This window comes from Physeter macrocephalus, chromosome 4, assembly GCF_002837175.3.
Source record: "Physeter macrocephalus isolate SW-GA chromosome 4, ASM283717v5, whole genome shotgun sequence".
NCBI classification, from domain to species: domain Eukaryota; kingdom Metazoa; phylum Chordata; class Mammalia; order Artiodactyla; family Physeteridae; genus Physeter; species Physeter macrocephalus.
Window position 1 is genome coordinate 129,567,903 of NC_041217.1, and position 23,609 is coordinate 129,591,511.

General features: G+C 36.4%; 1 protein-coding gene across 1 annotated transcript in view; it reads right to left on the minus strand.

The window, feature by feature from the left end:
• UBE2U (ubiquitin conjugating enzyme E2 U) overlaps window positions 1-22,797 on the minus strand; it is a 38,368-nt gene extending 15,571 nt beyond the window's left edge. The window contains exons 1-5 of the mRNA XM_024119638.1: window positions 22,732-22,797; window positions 21,111-21,192; window positions 20,016-20,108; window positions 9,920-10,017; window positions 5,008-5,128 (exon numbers count right to left, since the gene is read on the minus strand). Coding sequence (XP_023975406.1) covers window positions 5,008-5,128; window positions 9,920-10,017; window positions 20,016-20,108; window positions 21,111-21,192; window positions 22,732-22,797 — 460 coding nt within the window. The remainder of the gene's footprint in view (window positions 1-5,007; window positions 5,129-9,919; window positions 10,018-20,015; window positions 20,109-21,110; window positions 21,193-22,731) is intronic.
• Between the last annotated feature and the right edge of the window lie 812 nt (window positions 22,798-23,609).

Here is a 23,609-nt window from a genome sequence, read left to right on the forward strand (position 1 = left end):
AAGATCCCACATGCCGCGGAGCGGCTGGGCCCGTGAGCCATGGCCGCTGAGCCTGCGCGTCCTGAGCCTGTGCTCCGCAACGGGAGAGGCCACAACAGTGAGCGGTCCGCGTACCGCGAAAAACAAAAACAAAATAGAAAAGGAGGAGGGGCATGAGTGCCTCAACAAAGAGGTCTTGGGGGAAAAAATAAAACTGACTGACCAACTGGTGTGTGTGTTTTGTTGGTTTGTCTTTACAGCTTTGTCAGAAAGTTTAGGGGAAAAATAAATGGTAGATATTTTTTAAAAAAACAAATAGGGCTTCCCTGGTGGTGCAGTGGTTGAGAATCTGCCTGCTAATGCAGGGGACACGGATTCGAGCCCTGGTCTGGGAGGATCCCACATGCCACGGAGCAACTAGGCCCGTGAGCCACAACTACTGAGCCTGCGTGTCTGGAGCCTGTGCTCCGCAACGGGAGAGGCCGCGATAGTGAGAGGCCTGCGCACCGCGATGAAGAGTGGCCCCCGCTTGCCACAACTAGAGAAAGCCCTCGCACAGAAACAAAGACCCAACACAGCAAAACTAAATTAATTAATTAATTAACTCCTACTCCCAACATCTTCTTTAAAAACAAACAAGCAAATAAAAATCCAAAAAACAAAAACAAGGGAATGAAAAAACAGGCCATTTGTACAAGAAAAATAATCATTCGTGGCTCACCTATGACGAATATTCACTAAGTCATATCAATGTAAACGAACAATACTAGGAGAATGGGGGAGAGAAAACAGTGGAAATGGCACATAAAAGCTAAATCTTTATCTTTCAGAAGAAGCCCATAAGTAATATCTAAAGTGAAAACCCCAGAAATTTAGTACAGAATAAACTTAGAAATACAGTGGTGAATTCCAAAAGAAACAGATAAACGTGTTGAAAGCTGTTGGTACCTTGCCAGGGTGGGGACGGCTCTCAGCCATGGAAGGTGTGGCTTCCAAGGTCTGCTCTATTTCCTTAAAAACCGATTGGTGTTATCTGTCCTTTAAAGCTATGCACAAATATTTCTTTGATAGAAAATAAATACTTAACATCTTTAGTTAAAACAACTTAGAGACTTTGCTGAAAAGTTCCTGGAACATCTGGTGCAATGAAATACAAAAAAGGACAAAAGAGATCTGTAACTCCAGCAAACAGATCCATACAGGTCATCCTGTTAAAGTCAGGTTTTCCACATCTCCTGACATCTGTAGACAGCAGAATATCTGGAGTAATACTGTAATCATCAACAACAAAACTGGCTCTGAATGATGGTGCTAAAGCTCATGTTCTTTAATGAGAAGCTACTGGACTAAATTTCTCTTTCTCCTGACATCAAGAAAGAATATTTTCTAAAGGAAAGGGTATTCCTATACCTAACAACCAGTACTCCCTTTAAGAGAAAAAAAACCCAACATCTGAAATCCTACGAGACATCACCTGCTTCAATTGTAGAAACAAGTTCCTCTAAAATTGTTCTATTGTTAAGAGAACTTAAAAAAAAAAAGTGAACAAATTGAGAACTTAAATTGAAGAAGAATCAAATGCTTAACACAACATCTCCCTAATTGCAAGCAGGATGGGATGGATTTGCACAATCATCAGGGTTTTTTTTAAAGTACCTAATGTGAATTAGTTGTATAATCTCCCTAACATTTTTATAATTCTTCTCTATTCTTGTATTTTGACTGTCATAATATCTGTCAGTAATTATATTATAGTTTTATTTATGTAAGAATCTGAAACTTAGTAGAATGATTCTCCTTTAACAAAAGCTATAGGAATATACACATGGCTAAGAGAAAAATTATTATCTTAGGCTTGGCTACCATTATTCAGTTTCATTATTTTTATAGTCTTGTATTTTCTTTCAACCAAAGCTTTTAAAATCATGTGAACCCTATGTTTTAAAAATCAAAACAAACATGATAAACAGAAAATAATATAATTTGACCATATAGCCATATAGAAATAAAAATTCACTAGGACAAACTGGAAATAAGAAAAGATGTATGAGTTTACAGTAGTTCCCCCAGCCTCCCAGTCGGTGCCTAAAACCACATAGAGTACCAAACCCTATATATACTATGTTTTTTTTCCTATACGTACATACCTATGATGAAGTTTAATTTGTAACTTAGGCACAGCTAAGAGATTAACAACAATAACTAATAATAAAATAGAACAATTTTAACAACATACTGTCATAAAAGTTATGGGAATGTGGTCTCTTTCTCAAAATATCTTGTACAAATTCAATGCCTTTTCCATCTTAACTAAGCTCTTATGCATTGTGGCCATATCTTTTGCAGTTTGAGGTACAAAAGCAAAACTAGCACAGATTTCTTTTTCTTCCTTCACAGTTTCATGGATAGAAGATTCATTCTTACAACCTCAGATATGATTTTTTTCTTTCCTTATTTAGTTGAGAACTTTCACCTTTTCACTTAAAGGAAGAACTTGTGGCTTCTCATTGGCGTATCTGAATGGCCAAGTGGCACCACTCTTGTGCTTTGGGGTCATGATTAAGTAAGATAAGGGTCACTTGAACATAAGCACTGCAATACTTCAGATATCAGACAGTTTATTTGATAACCCAGATGGCTACTAAGTGACTAACAAGCAGGAGATGCTGGACAAAGAGATGATTCACATGCCGGGCAGGATGAAGCTGGATGGCAAGAGATTCTACCACACTACACAGAATGGTGCACAACGTAAAACTCGTGAATTGTTTATTTCTGGAATTTTCCACTTAATGCTTTCAGACCATGGTTGATCACAAGTAACTGAAAACTTGGAAAGTAAAATTGCAGTTAAGAGGGTACATGAAATCCCTTTGTAACAAATTAGGAAGTAGCAATACTCAGAATTTAGGAGGCAAAACAGTTGTTATGCACTGTCTCCTCCCAGACCTCCAAGTTTTCATAAACAGATTGAAGTATAACTTGGAAGGCACTTGAAAGATCCCCTTGTCCAACTCCCAACACTGGGCAAAAAGTTCTTTGACAACATCCCTGAACAGGTCATTAAGCTCTGCCAAATGAACCCTAGTTATGAAAGCACACCTTTAGTGATAGGGTGTTTACCACCTGCCAATGTGGCCTTGCCCATTCTTAAGCGACTTGATTTGTTGGAAAATCCTTTCTCATGTTTGGTCAGCTGGGACCTCGATGGACTTTACCTTAGTGATGCTGCAACTACAGTGGCATTTGCTTCTAGAAAAGATCAGTTACCCCAACTGACTATATAATTTATTGTCCAAACTGGAACACAGAATGAAAGGGAAATAATTATACCAGGACTGTCCCAGGCAGTCTGGTATGTGTGAGCACCCAAACTATAAGTAAGGGAGTCAGGGTCCAGGCCACAAGGAGAAGAGGCTTGCAGGACATGGGAAGGTCATCAGGACTTCCAGCAATTGTGTTTTTTTTATTTTTTTGGCTGTGTTGGGTCTTCACTGCTGCACATGGGGTTCCTCTAGTTGTGGTGAGCAGGGGCTTATTCTTTGTTGCGGTGCATGGGCTTCTCATTGCGGTGGCTTCTCTTGTTGTGGAGCATGGGCTCTAGGAGTGTGGGCTTCAGTAGTTGTGGCACGTGGGCTCAGTAGTTGTGGCTCGCGGGCTCTAGAGCGCAGGCTCAGTAGTTGTGGCGCACGGGCTTAGTTGCTCTGCCGCATGTGGGATCTTCCCGGACCAGGGATCGAACCCAGGTCCCCTGAATTGGCTGGTGGATTCTTAACCACTGTGCCACTAGGGAAGTCCCCACCAATCGGGTTTGAACTCAGAGTTTGTGCAATCTTGTCAACATGCCAAGGAAAAGGCTGGTATTCCAGAGAAGGGCCCACCAAACCAGAGTCGGGCAAGTTATCATTTTGCACATGCTTGGTAGAAGGGCACTTGCTTTTCACATTAAGCTTGTGTTCAAATAGCTTCCCAAGAATTTTTCATAGACTAAAGGTCTGCTATGAAGTCAGGTCTCTTCTCTTCTGTACTTGGAAATTTTAATTCTTTGATCCCAAATGAATGACTTTATGTTCACCTCATTAAATTGGAGGCCCCAGGGTCAGGGGGAATGCCCAGGGTGGATCTCTGGCCCTGCAGCTTGCTCTGTGTGGCCTTGGGCTAATCCCTTCATCACTGATCCTCAGCTGCCTCAGGGGAAGAGGCTAAGGATCAGATGAATAAATGTATGTGAAAGCATTTTGTAAACTATGAAGTAAAATCAGGATCTAAATTTATGTGTATTTTTTCATTCATTCAATCTACAAATTTTTATTCAATACTATAGCCAGAGACTGCTACCTGGGCACTGAGGATATTGCTGTAGCCTAAAATTAATGCCTACGGATATGATACAATTACCTGCCTCTTGAGTTTCTCATGTATACAAGTAAATATCTGTTCCACTTTTGTGTTATCCAAAAATGGGATAATTTCCCCTTTGCATTTTCCAGACCTCTTTGTTAATATATTAAATGTATATGAAAGCTGATTCTTGCAGCACTGTAGTGGAGACCTTTTTTTTTCACAGACATAGAAAACAAACTTATGGTTACCAAAGGGGAAAGGGGGCGGGCGGGGGTAAATTAGGAGTTTGGGATTAACATGTACACACTACTATATATAAAATAGACAACAAGGACCTACTGTATAGCACAGGGAACTCTACTCAATATTTTGTAATAACCTACAAGGGAAAAGAATCTGAAAAAATAGATATATAAAATAGATGTATATGTGTGTATAACTGAATCACTTTGCTGTACACCTGAAACTAACACAACATTGTAAATCAACTATTCTTCAATTAGGAAAAAAAAAGGGATCACACTGATGGATTTGAAAAAGAGGTACAGTAGGAGAGATCTTAGTATGATTTCATTACTGAAAATGGATACAGAAAATATTGCCATATACAAGTTACTTGCTAGATCATTTACTTGCTATAAATAATTAATAACTGGCAAATAACAATAAGTAGGCACTTCTTACATTGTAATGGCTGGTGGAAAAGTCTTAGAATTATTTGCCTGTACAGAGTTTCATCTTTAATCAGTATATGGGCTGCTTCCAAATTCACTGGATTTTCTAGCACTGGATTAGAAAGCATAACCTATAGGAAAACATATAGAACATAGAGTTTTTAAAGTAACTTTTTTCTTAGAGCAAAAAGACAAACCAATACATACAACATTCAAGAAGCGTTCATTAAATGCCTACAATATATCCACCTGGAGATAGAGACAAAGACAAAAGAGACATGGTCCCTACTCTCAAGAAACACTTGATCTATCTTGGTTTTACACTGTACATTCATGAGCCAAACATTAGGACCAAAGCAAGTTACAAGTTCCTTCCTGTAACCTATTTCTTCCTGTCACATAAATTTAAATTGATTTTTTGTGTAAAGGGAAGTAAACATTAGAAAACATTGAAACATTTCTATTAAAAAATACATTACATTTTAACATGAGATCATATTTAGATCGTGAATAAACAAACACATGTATTAAAAACTTGCATGCAATTCAATATCCCTCCAGATCACTGAACGCTTAACTTGGTATCTGTAGTAGTTTTCTATGGCTGCTATAACAAATTACCACAAATTTAGCAACTAAATCAACACAAATTTATTATCTCACATTTCTACAAGTAGGAAGTCGGGGTTGATTGGGCTGTTTTTTCTTTTCCAGACTGAACAAGACTGAAATCAAGTCGTCGGTTGGCTGGGCTCTTACCAGAGGCTCTGGGAAGAACATGCCTCCCAACTCATTCAGGCTGTCTGTTAGCTGAATTCAGGTCCTGAATTCAGTATTTGTAGGACTGAGTTTCCCGTTTCTTTCCTGGTGATTAACCGGGGGCTACCCTCAACCCTGAGATGTCTCTCGCCAGTCCTTACACTTGGACCCCTACGTGTCAGAGGCAAAGGTGTGAAAAATCCTTCTGATGTTTGCTCCCCTCCTGTCATATCCTTTCTCCGTCTTTACTGCATTTCTCTGAGTGACTCTTCTGTCTTCCTTTTCTGTTGTTAAGAGCTCATGTGATTACTTTGGGCCCCCTGCATATTTCAGGAATAACCTTTCTATTTTAAGGTGAGCTGATTAGTAACCATAGTTCCATCTGCAAAGTTCCTTCACACCTAGAGATTAGTGTTTGATTGAGTAACAGAGAATGGGAGTCTTGGAGGACATCTTCAAAATTCTGCCTACAATAGTATTTGCACATCTGGACAAAATAGGTGACCAGTAGTAACCAAAACTTAATAGTTCTGCTAGACCATGATCTTGTTTATCTGGCATCTCAAAATTAATATTAGCCCAAATTTGAAAAATTTATTCAATAATTCAGTATGTTGAATCTTACATTATAACATACAAATTAGATAATAAAATATAGCCAAAAGAATAACTACCAGAATGTCTTAAGTGTAGATACAGGTCAGTGTGGATTACGGTGGCTTAAGAGTCATGGAAATGATGGCAATCTTTCACTAATAAAAGCAGTAATCTGACATCTGATATTTCAAAACCAACAAGAATTTTCTGCTGTTTTTTTTTTTTTTCCCTATTTGGAAAACACATTGGGCTATATTTTCCAGAATATTATAATTGCTTAAATAGGATTGCACTATATCTTTCAAAGTGGGTGGGAAGCAGGTGAAACTTTTCTTCAAGAGCAAGCTTTTGCTCTTTGGCTGGAGAGATAATCTTACTCAGAGAGGCACATCTGGTAAAGTTTATTCAATAGTCTTTGCATTGACCACTGTGCCTAAGACCTTTTCATATAATATATACACAAGCTATTAAGTATATTTAATGATTTTTTAAGAACTAGAATGTAAGGAATAATTAAAATATACAAACCAGACACCTTGCTAAAATAGTAAAAAAATAAAATAACAGTCCAACTTTTAAAGTCACCATGTGATAGTATGAAATAATATAAAAAGCCATCTGGAGGATAAATACAAAAATCCGAAGCATCAATAAACAACTGTACCAGTGGGTACATTTTGTAATATCCAATTAGTTATAGCCCATGAACTTGGAATTTCTTCTGTGGATGAGTGTTGGTACTTACTTTTGCATTGTACATGGAAGTACAAGTTTTCAAAGAAATCAAGATTATAAAAATTTTAGGAGGAGATGATTAGCATATTTAGACTTTAAAATATTTTAAACACCATTTCAAGTACCACCCCCTTGTATAACAATGTGATAATTATAAATGTCTCACCTGTTGTTCAAAAGGTAGTAGTCAGAAAGTAATCTAAATTTAAATTACTTAAATAAAATGAAAAACTCAGTTCCTCAGTTACAGTAGCCACATTTCAAGTGCTCAGTAGAACATGAGACTAGAGGCTACTATATCGGACAGCACAGATATTGAACATTTCCGTAAGCACGGAAAGTTCTATTGGGCAGCACTGACCTTCAAAGTACTATTAAATAGCCATTAAAATATTAATTGTAGCAATCTGGAAATTACTTGAGATAAAATGTTAAGTGAAAAAGAAATAGGCTATATAATTTGAACATATATACCATCATGGTAACGATGTAAAAATTCAGATTTGTTGCTTCAATCATGTTACTTAGTACCTATCACACAAATTAGACTTGTTTCCTGACCTCAGGGAGATTACAGTCCAATAGGGGTAGACAGATAAGGAAACAGTATATGCATTAGAGCATTATAGTGCTCTCACAGAGATTTGCTTAGGGTACCACTTTGCAAAGAAAACCTCCTTCCCCCCAAAACCAAAGCCATCAATTTCACCTAGGAAAGGAAATCAGGAAAGGCATTGCAGAGGAGGGCTCTTTTGACCCGACTCTTAACAATGTGAGCAGCTGCTTGCTGAACAGACTGAGAAAGAGGGAATACAATGGGTTGCTAGTCAGATGGGGAACTGGACTGAGCACTTTTTAAAGTGCAAGACTGACTTGGGTTTGTAACTTTAGAGTTTAGGACTCTATAAGTGCTTTTTAACCTGAATTGAACCAAGCACTGTGAGTGGAAAAAAAAAAAAAAAAAGAAAGAAATCAATAGGAGCGGGATCCCACAGTGTGTTTGGGAGAGTTAAAGCCGAGGTGTGAGAGGTAGATCATCATTTGTCAGGCAACAGAATTTGGGCTTGACCCTGCAGGAAATGTGGAACTGAAGATTTAAAACTGAAACACAGGAGACAAAATTAGAAGAAAATGCTAATAACAATAGGGTAAGGAATTTTCTTTATGATTACCAGTGATTTTCTTTTCCTTTCCACTATCTTAAAGATCTTCTCTAATGTGGGCATATTTGTTTCATAAATCTATTTGAAAAATAAAAACAACTGTGTAATCTATTGGCTTTCCATGATATATTTGGCAACACTTTGTTGTCATTTTGTATTACAGGTTAAAACTAAGAACAATCAAAATATTAACTACATTTTATTGAATTCTTATTTTGGACAACTCATGGTTCTAAGTACTTTACATGTATTTATTCATTTAGTCCTCACAAGTTATATGAGGTACCTACTAACAGACCCATTTTACTGATGAAGAAACTGAGGCAATGAGAAGTGAAGAAACTTGTCCAACAGTGCAAAGGTATTAAGTGGCAGAACCAAGATGTGAAGCCAAGCTATCTAAACTTACAGCTCCCAATGTACCTTTTACTGAATTATTCTGCTATTAAAAATTTTCACCATTTCATTCTGGTTTGCCCTCACTCATTACATTCCTGAGAACATTCATTTTTACTATTTTTAAGGTCAATCCTATTTAGATGGAAGAGATAGGATGACTCAGTTTGAAGGAATCCAAAAGATAACCACAAATCTCTGCACAACATGCTCACTTACTTCCTCAAAGTTTTTGCTCCATTCTCTCTCCCAGAACATGGCCTGGCACTGCTATATATGCTCAACATATATTTGTAGAATGAATGAATAAATAAATTGAACATTGAATTTTTAAAAATATTAAATTTTACTCAGCATACTAAGATGACTAGACAGAAAGTTAATGATTAGTTTTATTTTATTTTCAAAAACAAGAAATGGGAGAGATGAAATTTGTGTTATAATTCTATGTTACAGAGAAAATTCAATTAAGCCAGAATACTTTACTCTCCAGGTATTCCAGATGATCAAAATTTAATAGTTTATCTCCATATATTATCAATGATAAATAGATAGAATATCGTGGACAGAATCTAGTGGATAGAATTTCACTGAGCCAGATGTAAGTGGTCAAAGCAAGTGCCACTCAAATCATTTGTCTTAGCATTTCAGGATGAGAAGGGAGGCTCTTTGAGGGTCGGGAATAACACAACACTGAGGCATGCTTCTAAAGACCATGGATCTAGGAGGTGAAGGGTGCATTCTAGAAACAGGCATCTACTGAGGAGAGGAGGAAATTCCTGGTTTAATTGTTCACTGGGTTTGATATGAAAGCTTATAAAAGCAGGTCTCTAGTACTGTCAGAAACAAAGGATAAAGCTGAACATTTTTACGTTGTAGTCACTTGATTCACCTCTCGGAGGAAGGCAAGGTTCATGAATGTGGAAAGATCCAAAAGGCCTGTTCAACATTATAAAGTGAAGTTAGGAGCCAAAAGCAAACCTAAGACTGTATTTCCAGAGTTGAAACCATCCAAACAGTTCTTTTCTTCTTTTATAAAATACAAATTCTTTGGTTGGGAAGGGCCTAATCTATCGATTTCACTTTAAAAATAATAGTTTTTATAATTCAAGTTCCACTTTACAGTCTTGATGTAGAAATGTTATTGATTTATATAAGCTTACTCAAATCCTTTAAACATTTAACTATGCATTGTACATTTTATTCGTCATACTTTGAGTAATTGGGGTAATTAAAAGTATTAAAGACAGCTTTATATTAATCTGTTCTTACCTGGAGGGTAAGTAAGATGCTGCTCAATGTATAGCTTCTATTCCACTTATGAGTGTTGTCCAAAAAATCTATACAGGGACGGCCAGTATGTGGGTCTACTGTATTAAAATAATACATAAAATTATTATTTAAAACTTATGAACATCAACAGGTCATAGCAAAGTTAGAAAGCAAATGACAAAGCAGGAAAATTATTTGCATTGAATGTGACAGACACTTTAATACAGAGCAGCTGTTAGAGCATGGACTTTGGTGTCAGACACACAGATTTGACAGTTGACCCCTCCACTTATCAGCTGTGTGACGTTGAGCAATTAACTTTACCTCTCTAGGTCTCACTTCCTTAGTATATGAAATGGGGATATGATTGAAGTACCTACTTTCACTGAAAAGAAATTTAAAAATAAAGCCCTTAATAGAGTACCTGGCACAGAGTGGATCCTCAAAAAATGATAGCTATCATTATTAATATTACTTTTATTAATGTATAAATAATTTTTGTAAAGGAATAAGAAAAACATTTATATTCCAATAGAAAAATCTTGCAATAAAAAGGTAAGACCTGGGAAGAAAATTTTGAAAAGGTGAAAAGAGGGATGTTTGATTTGGTACATTGTATTGTAAACTACAATAATAGTAATGGCGCAATGGACACAAGATTTGAGTGAACAATGCGATAAAAGAATTTAGAAACAAATCCTAGCTGGTATTAAAACTGTTGTAAGTTACAAGTGAAATTATGACTCAATGGTGAAAGAAAAGATGATGGTATAAAAAGTTTTGTGCACACTCTTCATGGTCCTCCAGTATTTGCTCTTCCTTTCCTCCATTTCTTCTCTCTATAATAAGAAACTTGATGCCTGCCCCATCCCCATTCCCCCATGCGGTTTTAGATGAATACATAGTTGCCCACATTTTCCCAGCCTTTCCTCTAACAAGATGTGGCCGTGTGACTAAGTCTTAATCATGAGACATCGGCAGAAGTAAAGTGTGCACCTTCTGGATCATATTTTCTTAAGGAAGCTGCTCTGCCCTCTTCTCTTTTTCTCTCCCTTTACCACTGGCTGGAAATAGTGACAGAGTAAATGTCTTAGGTCCAGAAATGGAACCCACACATTGGGGATGGCAAAACCTCCCTGCCAGCTTTGTTCCATTATATCAATATATAAATTGGAAAGATATATGAAAGGTTGGCCTATGCCCTAACACAGTTAATTAACTAAGTCAGTATTTGGAAAAAAATACACATACACACACACACACACACACACACACACACACACACACGTGTGTGTGTGTGTGTGTGTGTGTGTGTGTGTGTGTGTGTGTGTAGTTTTTGGGTTTTTTTATTAAATAGAATTATACTTTACATTTTATTCTTCAAAGTATTTTTTTCATTTAATAGCAAATTGTCAACATATTTCTGGACATGTTTATTCAAAAAATATTTGAGCACTAACAATATGCCAGGTAGTGAAGATTCTAGGGTGTAAGAATGACCAAAGGGTAAAGTCTTCATATATCTTCCTTGCTATGTTTAAAAGCAATGTATATAGCTGTAAGATATTTTACTTAAAAATTCCTATATTAATGGACATTGGAGTTATTTCTCTTTTCCTTATTTCCAACATTGTTACTGGAAACAAAATCTTTATTAATTAAATATTAATAAGAATATTAAGCATATTCTTTATACAGATCCCTAAAGTCTCCACCCCAAAACTGTTAGAACTAGTAAATGAATTTGGCAAGGTTGCAGGATAAAAGATTAATATACAGAAATCTATTGCATTTCTATACACTGATGATGAAATATCAGAAAGAGAAAGTAAAAAAGAAAAAAAAAACCCATTTAAAATAGCAGCAAGAAAAACCCCTAGAAATAAATTTAACCAAAGAGGTGAAGGACTAATACCCTGAAAACTATGAAACACTGATGAAGGAAAATGAAGACGATTCAAAGAAATGGAACAATATCCCATGCCCTTGGATTGGAAGAATTAATATTGTTAAAATGGCCATACTACCCAAAGCAATGTACAGATTTAATGCAATCCCTATCAAAATACCCTGGACATTTTTCACAGAACTAGAACAAATAATCCTAAAATTCATATGGAGCCAAAAAGCAATCTTGAGAAAAAAGAACAAAGCTGGAAGTATAACCCTCCCAGACTTTAGACTATACTAGAAAGCTACAGTAATCAAAATATCATGGTACTGACACAAAAACAGACACATAAATCAATGGAACAGAACAGAGAGCCCCAAAATAAATCCGTGCACTATGGTCAATTCATCTACAACAAAGGAGGCAAGAATATACAATGGAGAAAAGACAGTTTCTTCAACAAGTGGTGTTGGGAAAACTGGGTAGCCACATGCAAAACAATGAGATTAGAACATTCCCTCACACCATATACAAATTAAATTCAAGATGGTTTAAAGAGCTAAATGTAAGACCAGAAACCATAAAACTCCTAGAAGAGAACATAGGTGGAATACTCTTTGAAATAAATTATAGCAATATTTTCTTGGATCGGTCTCCTAAGGCAAAAGAAATAAGAGCAAAAATAAACAAATGGGACCTAATTAAACTTAAAAGCTTTTGCATAGCAAAGGAAACCACTGACAAAATGAAAAGACAATCTACAGAATCAGAGAAAATATTTGCAAATGATGCTACCAACAAGGGGTTAATACCTACAATATACAAACAGTTCACACGGTTCAATATCAAAAACAAACAAACCAATCAAAAAATGGGCAGAAGACCTGAATAGACATCTTTTCAAAGAAGACATACAAATGGCTAACAGGCACATGAAAAGATGTTCAAATCACTAATTATTAGAGAAATGCAAATGAAAACAACAAGATATCACCTCACATCTGTCAGAATGGTTATCATCAAGTCTACAAATCACAAACGTTGGCAAGGATGTGGAGAAAAGGGAACACTTATACACTGTTGGTGGGAATGTAAATTGGTACAGCCACTATGGAAAACAGTATGAAGGTTCGTCACAAAACTAAAAACAGAGCTACCATATGATCCAGCAATTCTACTCCTGGGTATATATCCAGAAAAAATGAAAACAATAATTCAAAAAGATACATGCACCTCAATATTCACAGCAGCACTATTTACAATAGCCAAGATACAGAAGCAATCCAAGTGTCCATCAACAGCCTCACCCACCAGGGGGTGGACACCAGAAACAAGAAAACAATGATCCGGCAGCCTGCGGCACTAAGTCCACAAATGCAAGTCAGAAACTACCCTGAGACCAGCTGGTCCCTGGCCCTTGGAAGACAAGAGGGGAGTGTACTTCTGGGACACAAAGGACATCCCTTACAGAGGGCCACTTCTACAAGGTCGAGAAACATAACCAACCTTCCACATACATAAAAATAGAAATAGAAATTTAGACAAAATGAACAGCAGAGGAAGAGGTTCCAGATGAAAGCAAAAGGTAAAACCCCAGAAGAAGAATTAAGTGACATGGAGATAGGCAATCTACACAAGGAAGAGTTCAGAGTAATGATCACAAAGACGAGCTCAGGAAGAGAGCTCAGGAAAAGAATGGATGCACAGTGTGAGAAGTTACAGGAAGGTGTTAACAAAGAATTAGAAAATATAAAGAACAACCAAGAAGAATACAATATTGTATTGAAGAATACAATAACTGAAATGGAAAATACACTAGAAGGAGTCAATAGCAGAATAAATGAGGCAGAAGAACAGATAAGTGAGCTGGAAGACAGACTGGTGGAAATCACTGCCGCAGAAGAGAATAAAGAAAAAACAATGAAAAGAAATGAGGACAGTTTAAGAGACCTCTAGGACAATGTCAAATGCACCAACATTTGCATTATAGGGGTCCCAGAAGAAGAGAGAGAATAAGGGACTGAGAAAATATTTGAAGAGATAACAACTGAAAACGTCCCTAATATGGGAAAGGAAACAGCACCCAAGTCCAGGAAGTGCAGAGGCCCATACAGGATTAACTCAAGGAGAAATACACCAAGACACATAGTAATCAAACTGACCAAAATTAAAAATAAAGAGAAAATATTAAAAGCAACAAGGGAATCCCCATAAGGTTATGAGCTGACTTTTCAGCAGAAACTCTGCAGGCCAGAAGGGAGTGGCACAATATATTTAAAGTGATGAAAGGGTAAAACCTACAATGAAGAATACTCTACCCAGCAAGGCTCTTGTTCAGATTTGACTGAGAAATCAAAAGCTTTAGAGACAAGCAAAAGCTAAAAGAATTCAGTACCACCAAACCAGGTTTAAAACAAATCCTAAAGAAACTTCTCTAGGTGGAAAAGAAAAGCCCACAACTAGAAACAAGAAAATTACAAAATGGGAAAGCTCACATGTAAAGGCAAACATACAGTAAAGATAGGAAATCATCCACACACAAATATGATATCTAAACTAGTAATCATGAGAGAAGAAGAGTACAAATGCAAGATATTTGAAATGCATTTGAAATTAGGAGATCAGCAACTTAAAATAATCATGTATATGTATAGAATGCTATATTGAAATGTCATGGAACCACAAACCAGAAATCCATTATATATATATATATATATATATATATATACACACAAAATAAGATAACCAAACATAACACTAAAGATAATCAAATCACAAGGGAAGAGAACAAAAGACGAAAGAAAATAAAGAACAAGGACCTATTGTATAGCACTGGGAACTATATTCAATATCCTGTGATAAACCATAATAGAAAACAGTAAGCAAAAGAATATATAAATGCATAACTGAATAACTTTGCTGTACAGCAGAAATTAACACAACATTTAAATCAACTATACTTCAATAAAATATTTTAAAAAAAGAGGAAAGGAAGAAAGAAGACCTATAAAAACAAATGCAAAACAATTAACAAAATGACAATAAAAACATACATACTGATAATTACCTTAAATGTAAAAGGATTAAATGCTCCAGCTAAAAGACACAGACTGGCTGAATGGGTACAAAAACAAGACTCAAATATATGCTGTCTATAAGAGATTCACTTCAGATCTAGAGACTCATACAGACTGAAAATGAGGGGATGGAAAAAGGTATTCCATGCAAATGGAAATCAAAAGAAAGCTGGAGTTGCAATACTTATATCAGACAAAATAGACTTTAAAATAAAGACTGTTATAAGAGGCAAAGAAGGACAGTACATAATGACCAAAGGAACAATCCAAGAAGAAGATATAACAATTGAATGTATATATATGCATCCAACACAGGAGCACCTCAATATATAAGGCAAATGTTAACAGACATAAAAGGAGAACTTGACAGTAACAAAATAATAGTGGGAGAGCTTAACACCCCACTTACAAATGGACAGATCACCCAGATAGAAAATCAATAAGGAAACACAGGTCTTAAATGACACATTAGACCGGATGGACTTAATTGATATTTATAGAGCATTCCATCTGAAAGCAGCAGAATACACAGTCTTTTCAAGTACAAATGGAACTATCTCCAGGATAGATCACTTGCTGGGCACAAAGCAAGTTTCGGTAAACTTAAGAAAACTGAAATCATGTCAAGCATCTTTTTCGACCACAAGACTATGAGATTAAAAATTAACTACAAGCAAATAACTTCAAAAAAACATAAACATGTGGAGGCTAAACAGTATTCTACTAAACAACCAATGGATCACTGAAAAATTCAAAGAGAAAATCAAAAAGGTACCTAGAAACAAATGAAAATGAAAACACAATGATCCAAAACCTATGGAATGTAGCAAAAACAGTTCTAAGAGGGAAATTTACAGTGATACAACTTGAGCTCAGGAAACAAGAAAAATCTCAAATAAACAACCTAACCTTACACCTAAAGCAACTAAAGAAAGAAGAACAAACAAAACCGGAATTTAGCAGAAGGAAAGAAATCATAAAGATCAGAGCAGAAATAAATGGAATAGTAACTAAGAAAACAATAGAAAAGATCAATGAAACTAAAATCTGGTTCTTTGAAAACATAAACAAAATGGATAAACCCTTAGTCAGAATCATCAACAAAAAAGGGAGAGGGCCCAAATCAATAAAATCAGAAATGAAAAATGAGAAGTTACAACCGACACCACAGCAATACAAAGGACCATAAGAGACTACTACAAGCAACAATATGCCAATAAAATGGACAACTTAGAAGAAACGAAAAAATCTTACAAAGGTACAATCTCCCAAGATTGAACCAGGAAGAAACAGAAAATATTAACAGACCAATTACAAGTACTGAAATTGAAACTGTGACTTAAAAACTCCCAACAAACAAAAGTCCAGGACCAGATGGCTTCACAGGCAAAGTCTATTAAACACTTGCAGAAGAGTTAACACCTTTCCTTTTGAAACTATTCCAAAAATTGCAGAGGAAGGAACACTTCCAAACTCATTCTATGAGGCCACCATCACTGTGACACCAAAACCAGGCAAAGATTTCACAAAAAAAGAAAATTACAGGCCAATATCACTGATGAACCTAGACGCAAAAACCCTTAACAAAACACTGGCAAACTGAATCCAACAATACATTAAAAAGATCATACACCAGATCAAGTGGGATTTATCCCAGGGATGCAAGGATTTTTCAATAACCACAAATCATTCAGTGTGATACACCACATCAACAAATTGAAGAATAAAAACCATATAATCATATCAATAGATGCAGAAAAAGCTTTTGATAAAATTCAACATCGAATTATGATAAAAACTCTGCATAAAGTGGGCACAGAGGGAACCTACCTCAACATAATGGCCATATATAACAAACCCACAGCTAACATCATACTCAGTGGTGAAAAGCTGAAAGCATTTCCTCTAAGATCAGGAACAAGACAAGGATGTCCACTCTCACCACTTTTAGTCAACATAGTTTTGGAAGTTCTAGCCATGACAATCAGAGAAGAAAAAGAAATAAAAGGAATACAGATTGGAAGAGAAGAAGTAAACTGTCACTATTTGCAGATGACATGATGCTATACATAAAAAATCCTAAAGACACTACCAGAAAACTACTAGAGCTCATCAATGAATTCAGTAAAGTTGCAGGACACAAAATGTATACACAGAAATATGTTGCATTTCTATTCACTAACAATGAAATATCAGAGAGAAACTAAGGAAATAATCCCATTTACCATCACATCAAAAAGGATAAAATACCTAGGAATAAAACTACCTAAGGAGGCAAAAGACCTGTGCTCTGAAAACTCTAAGACGCTGATGAAAGAAATTGAAGATGACACAAACAGAGGTGTGCTTGGACTGGAAGAATCAATACTGTCAAAATGACTATACTACCTAAGGCCGTCTACCGATTTAATGCAATCCCTATCGAATTACTAACGGCATTTTTCACAGAACTAGAACAAAAAATTTTTAAATTTGTATGGAAACACAAGAGACCCAAAATAGCCAAAGCAATCTTGAGAAAGAAAAACAGAGGTGGAGGAATCAGGCTCCCTGACTTCAGACTATACTACAAAGCTACAATCATCAAAACAGTATCAGACTGGCACAAAAACAGAAATACAGATCAGTGGAACAAGATAGAAAGCCCAGAAATAAACCCACACACATATGGTCAATTGATCTATGACAAAGGAGTCAAGAATATACAATGGAGAAAAGATAGTCTCTTCAATAAGTGGTGCTTGGAAAACTGGACAGCTACATGTAAAAGAATCAAATTAGAACACTCTCTAACACCATACACAAAAATAAAGTCAAAATGGATTAAAGACCTAATGTAAAACTGGATACTGTAAAACTCCTAGAGGAAAACATAGGCAGAATACTCTTTGACATAAATCGCAGCACTATCTTTTTGGATCTGTCTTCTAGAGTAATGGAAATAAAAACAAAAATAAACAAATGGGACCTAATTAAACTTAAAGGCTTTTGCACAGCAAAGGAAACCATAAGCAAAACAAAAAGAGAACCTACAGAATGGGAGAAAATTTTGCAAATGATGTGAGCAAAAAGGGATTAATCGTAAAAGTATACAAACAGCTCTACAGTTCAACATCAAAAAAACAAACAACCCAATCAAAAAATGGGCATGAGATCTAAATAGACAGTTCTCCAAAGAAGACTTATATATGGCCAACACGCACATGAAAACTGCTCCACATTGCTAAGTATTAGAGAAATGCAAATCAAAGCTATGTTGAGGTATCACCTCACACCAGTCAGAATGACCAGCATGAAAAAATGTACAAACAATAAATGCTGGAGAAGGTGTGGAGAAAAAGGAACCCTCCTACACTGTTGTTAGGAATGTACATTGGTACAGCAACTATGGAGAAATATATGTTGCTTCCTTAAAAAACTAAAAATAGAGCTACCATATGATCCTGTAATCCCACTCCTGGGCATCTACCCAGAGAAAACTATAATTCAAAAAGATACATGCACCCCAATGTTCATTGCAGCACTATTTACAACAGCCAAGACACGGAAGTAACCTAAATGTCCATCAAGAGATGAATGGATAAAGAAGATGTTGCATACATATACAACAGAATACTACTCAGCCATTAAAAAAGAATGAAATAATGCCATTTGCAGCAACATGGATGGACCTAGAGATTATCATACTAAGTGAAGTAAGCAAGACAGAGAAAGACAAATATCATATGATATCACTTATATGTGGAACCTTAAAAAAAATGGTACAAATGAACTTATATTCAAAACAGAAATAGACCTATAGACATAGAAAACAAACCTACAGTTACCAAAAGGGAAAGCAGGGGGAGGGACAAATGAGGCATTTGGGATTAACATATACATATACTACTGTATATAAAACAGATAACTAACAAGGACCTACCATATAGTGCAGAGAACTATACTCGATATTTTGTAATAACATAAGGGAAAAGAATCTGAAAAAGACTACATATATAACAGAATCATTTTACGGTACACCTGAAACTAACACAACATTGTAAATCAACTATACTTCAATACAAAAAAAAACTACACTAAAAAAAAAAGTGCTTGTTTATAACCTTTGCCCATTTTTCTGTTGCTTTCTGTTTTTTCTTATTGATCCACAAGTGGTCTTTACATATTATAAATATTCTATCTTATGCATTGCAAATATTTTCCCTCAGTTTGCAAAAGTCAGTGTATTTTTATCTCTGTTTATAATGTCATTAGCTATAGAGAAGTCTTAAAAAGTTTATGTAGTTTAATGTCATGCTTTTCTCATGGTTTCTAGGATTTGTTGTTTTTAGAAAAGCCTTCCTCACCACACCCATAAAAGTTCTATTAGATTTTCTTTTTAGCATTAAAATTTTTTGCATTTGTCATCAATCAAGAATTTACTTCTCATATGACTTGAAGTAGCAATCTAACTTATTTCTTTCTAAAATGTTAATTTGTCCGTGCATTATTTTTATATTAAAAAATTACATCCAACTAAAATATTGAACAATACAGGAATTAAGTTTATCATTCAGTCATTAAAAATTATATTTTGAAGAATGTTTAACACTGCAGAAATAAATGTATTATGTCATTTTAAGTAAAAATATATAAAACTTTGTGTAATAACTCGACTATGCAGATAAAATGCATACATAGAAGAAGGAAATAAATTTGGTTAAATATAGAGAATAGTATCTCTCTGAATTAGGATTCAGGTGATAATTTTTTCTGCCTTTTAATATTTTCCCCAATAAGCATGCTTACTTTTATAATCGTAACAAAGTGATTAAAAAGAAACATTATTAAACACTAACAAAGAACAAGGTTAGGGCTTCCCTGGTGGCGCAGTGGTTGAGAGTCCGCCTGCCGATGCAGGGGATGCGGGTTCGTGCCCCGGTCCGGGAAGATCCCACATGCCGCGGAGTGGCTGGGCCCGTGAGCCATGGCCGCTGAGCCTGTGCGTCCGGAGCCTGTGCTCCGCAACGGGAGAGGCCACAACAGTGAGAGGCCCACGTACCGCAAAAAAAAAAAAAAAAAAAAAAAAAAAAGAACAAGGTTAATGGGGACAGAACCCATGATGATAAAAATTTCATTTGTTCCTTACCATTTGGATGAAAAGGAATTGTTCTAAATTTCACAACCGGAGGGACAAAATTATACTCCAATGTAAAATTTATTCTCAGTTGGAAGAATGATCCTGTGATACAAAAAGAAACATTTTTACTAAAGTGTCATGTTGAAATGATTAACTGTAACCTAACACTGAAGTTTATTCCTACAGTTTAGCCTCCCCAAGGTCCCTAGAGTTTTATTATTTTAATAAGTAAATTGGATTATAGGATGCCTAGACTCGTCTAGATGGTGTAATAGACTCCTCACAGTCTAATTCCATGTTTTCAGCCACATTCCCACCAGTCCTTTCTACCCACTGACCCTGTCCCCCTAACACCCGGCCCCCTCACTGTGTATCTCATCTTTACTGAACTCACTGCTCCAGAACTCTCTCTTGTCACCTCATCTCAGGCTGTTTACTCTGCCTGGATTTCCTTCTGATTCTAAACCTGATGAATTCTCACACATTCCTTAGGACCCAACTCAAGTGTCACTTCCTTGGGAAGCCGTTCCTGACTCTCCAAGGCAAAATTAACTAATCACTGCCTCCTCGGAATTCCATTCAAAATCCATAATAGAACATGTTATATTTTATTGTAATTATCCACTTACATGTTTTTCTCCCCGACCTCACTAAACAAATATATCTTGTTAATCCGCAACTGTAAGAGTGCGTGGTCATTAAAGCTTATAGTGGCCTAGTTTGCTTGAGAATTTGATTTATGGAAATTTGTGGGAAAATCATAGAGGAAAAAAATGAGACATAATTGCAGGATTTTTCTGCCAACAGGCATTTTGTTAGCTAGTCTCTGATTTCATGGAAGACTGTTAGATGATATTCTCAATTGATATGCTTTCCTGTGTGTGTTTCTTAAAAACATGATAACATTAAGATTGGGCATAAAGAAAAATTCAAACCTGAAATTTCCATCCATGTTGACAAATGGCAAAAAATTAAGCCATATAATGAAAAAATAACATGTAAATACTTTAGGAATTCTAGAAAATTTATACAATGTAACCTTAAAGAAAATAGGCTAATAATACAAAGACTTTTAAAAAGTAAATTGGTTTTGAAAGCACAAACCATGCCAAACTGTATTCTGTAGACCTTCAATATCAACTTCCCATTGCATCATATCTTCACTTACAGGAAAGCCAGTAATACCCTTTAATTAAGAAAAATTAAAGCAGAAAAAAGATTAAATATTTATTGCAGCTTGGAAAATCAGACATTAGATTACAATGAATTCCAAAAGCTCTACGTTTTCTTTTTCTGATAATTTTTTTTTTGATTTTGGGAAGGTGTTATATATCGCCTTACTACAGAGAAGTTAAGATAGATTCCAGAAAACACATGCAATAGCAAATTTTAAATAAATCAGTAGTGTGCAAATCACAAGTGGGACAGTAAGGTCAAGACTAGAATGTGTGGCTTATGTAAGACAAAAGACAATTTAAGACTCAAATTCAAAATGAAAGAAATAGTTGGAAAGCTTGCATTTCTTCAAAGATTTTAAAAACCATATGGATGCTATATAAGGCATGAAGTAAGAAAATTTTCATTAAGAAAAACACAACTCTAAAATTATGCTCATATATAAAAATAAAATTTTCCTACACTTGAGGTATTATTCCAATGGAGGGACAAAATGTATTTCATAGAATAAGGTTATTGGTTATGCTGAGGAATACACTTAAATATAGTCAATAAATACTTCTGAGCAACCACATAGTTATTAGGTGTGTTAAGTGCTAGTCTGGATAACCATTACATCTCTATTATCTACATTATCTATATTTACCTAACACTTCTTCTTAAAATCCTAAAAAACTACCTAAAATCCCTTCAACAGATTTTCTTTCAACAGAAAGCCACAAAATTCAGGTGGAGCAGAAACAACATCAGATGTTACTTTCATACCTCTCGGGTGTTTGTTGTTGAACTCAATAATTGTTCCCGACATCTCCTGTTAAGGCAATACTTCTATGGCACGAGTGGAAACAGAGCAATGCCATTGAACTACACCCTATGCAGCTGTTGGTAAGCATGCTACACCCTCTTTCTATGTACGGCTTTCTATTCTTTCTAAGTACACCCTCGCCCCTTCCATTTTTAAATTCTCCATATTGTATGTGATGAAACAGCCTATGGCAACCACCGAACAGCCTATGAACACTGAAACCACATTGGTGGCATTCGGGGCAAAGCCTTCCTCTGTGTTAAAATTATAAGGGAAAGGCGCTTCTGTGTTATATGTGGCAGAAGTTGGCAAAAAGTGCACTAGACAGGAAGTAGTAGAAAACCCTGAGGGAATCCTGCGGCCAAATATTTACTGACCCTTTCTGAGGCTTAGGTTTCTGGTAGGTAAAACAAAACACTACGAACTTATTTTATACTATTGTAATTAATGAGTGCAACCCTGGACCTACTAGTCACTTACTACCTGATAGACGCTGATATTCAGGGCTTAAATGCCCATAAATTACTCAGAATAGTGTGCTCAATACTGTTAACTATTATTATAAAGTACAAATAGTTGTTATTATTATGAAGTAGATTATTATACTGAAATAGGTTCATTAAACAAGTCTGTAGTGGCAAATTATGTTTAACTAAATTATGCCTTATATAATAAACACAGTTTAAACTGCTTTTAAAAATTGGTACTCCAATGAAACACACCCTCCAGGTCTCCAGTACTCACCTCATAATTGTTTTTCTTCAACTCTTGGAATTCTCTTTGCAGCAAGATGTAGGCTCTGCTGTACATGATAAGGCAGCAGAGTCTGGCACTTGTCCCCGCACTTCTAGGGTTCGCTCTGAGGCAGGTGTCTGAGGTTATGGGTCACCTTCCCTCACCTAGTTAACTGACATAAGTTACTTGCTTTCTCGACCGAGCCTCAGAACGCTGTGTGCTCCCAAGATAAGTGGCTCTAAGTTGGACATATAACAGTGACTTTTTTTCTCCTCTGACTCTTCTGAAGGAGGACTTCAGAAGGAAGACTTGAGCACTTTCTCAACTGCGGTGTGTCACTGCAGGGCCAGCCCACAGCCCATCTGAAGGCAAACTTGGATGAGCTTCTGGGACCTCCCGTGTTGCTTGTGCGTGAAGTGGGCGTGAGAGGCGTAAGCGTAGGGCAGTCGTAGCCGGTTGTTGTCTCCGCTTCACAGGTGTAAGTAACTGGGTGCCTGCTCGGCCGGAGGATGCCAATCGGTTGCCAAGCAACTGGACCGAGGGGGACTAGAGTGAAGGAGGTGGGAACTTCGCCGCTCCTCATCCAATCAGCGACGTGGGGCGGCCTCTGGAAACCTCCTCAGCCAATCGTCCAACAGGTTCAGTTTGAAAGGCCAATGAGAGCCGTTGTTGAGGCCCCCTCCACCCCCGCGCCCCGTGCGCCAGCGAGGTCCACCAACTTTGGACTCTACCCAGTTGGGGTGGCGGGGGAGGAGGGGTGAAGTCAGAGGATCTAGCATTTAAGTCCGTAAGTCAGAGAAACCTTCACTCGAAGACCTCCGAAATAATCTTTTCTTTTTATTTGACTATCAGAAACCATCAGGTAATAAGTGACCAGTAGTGCAGGT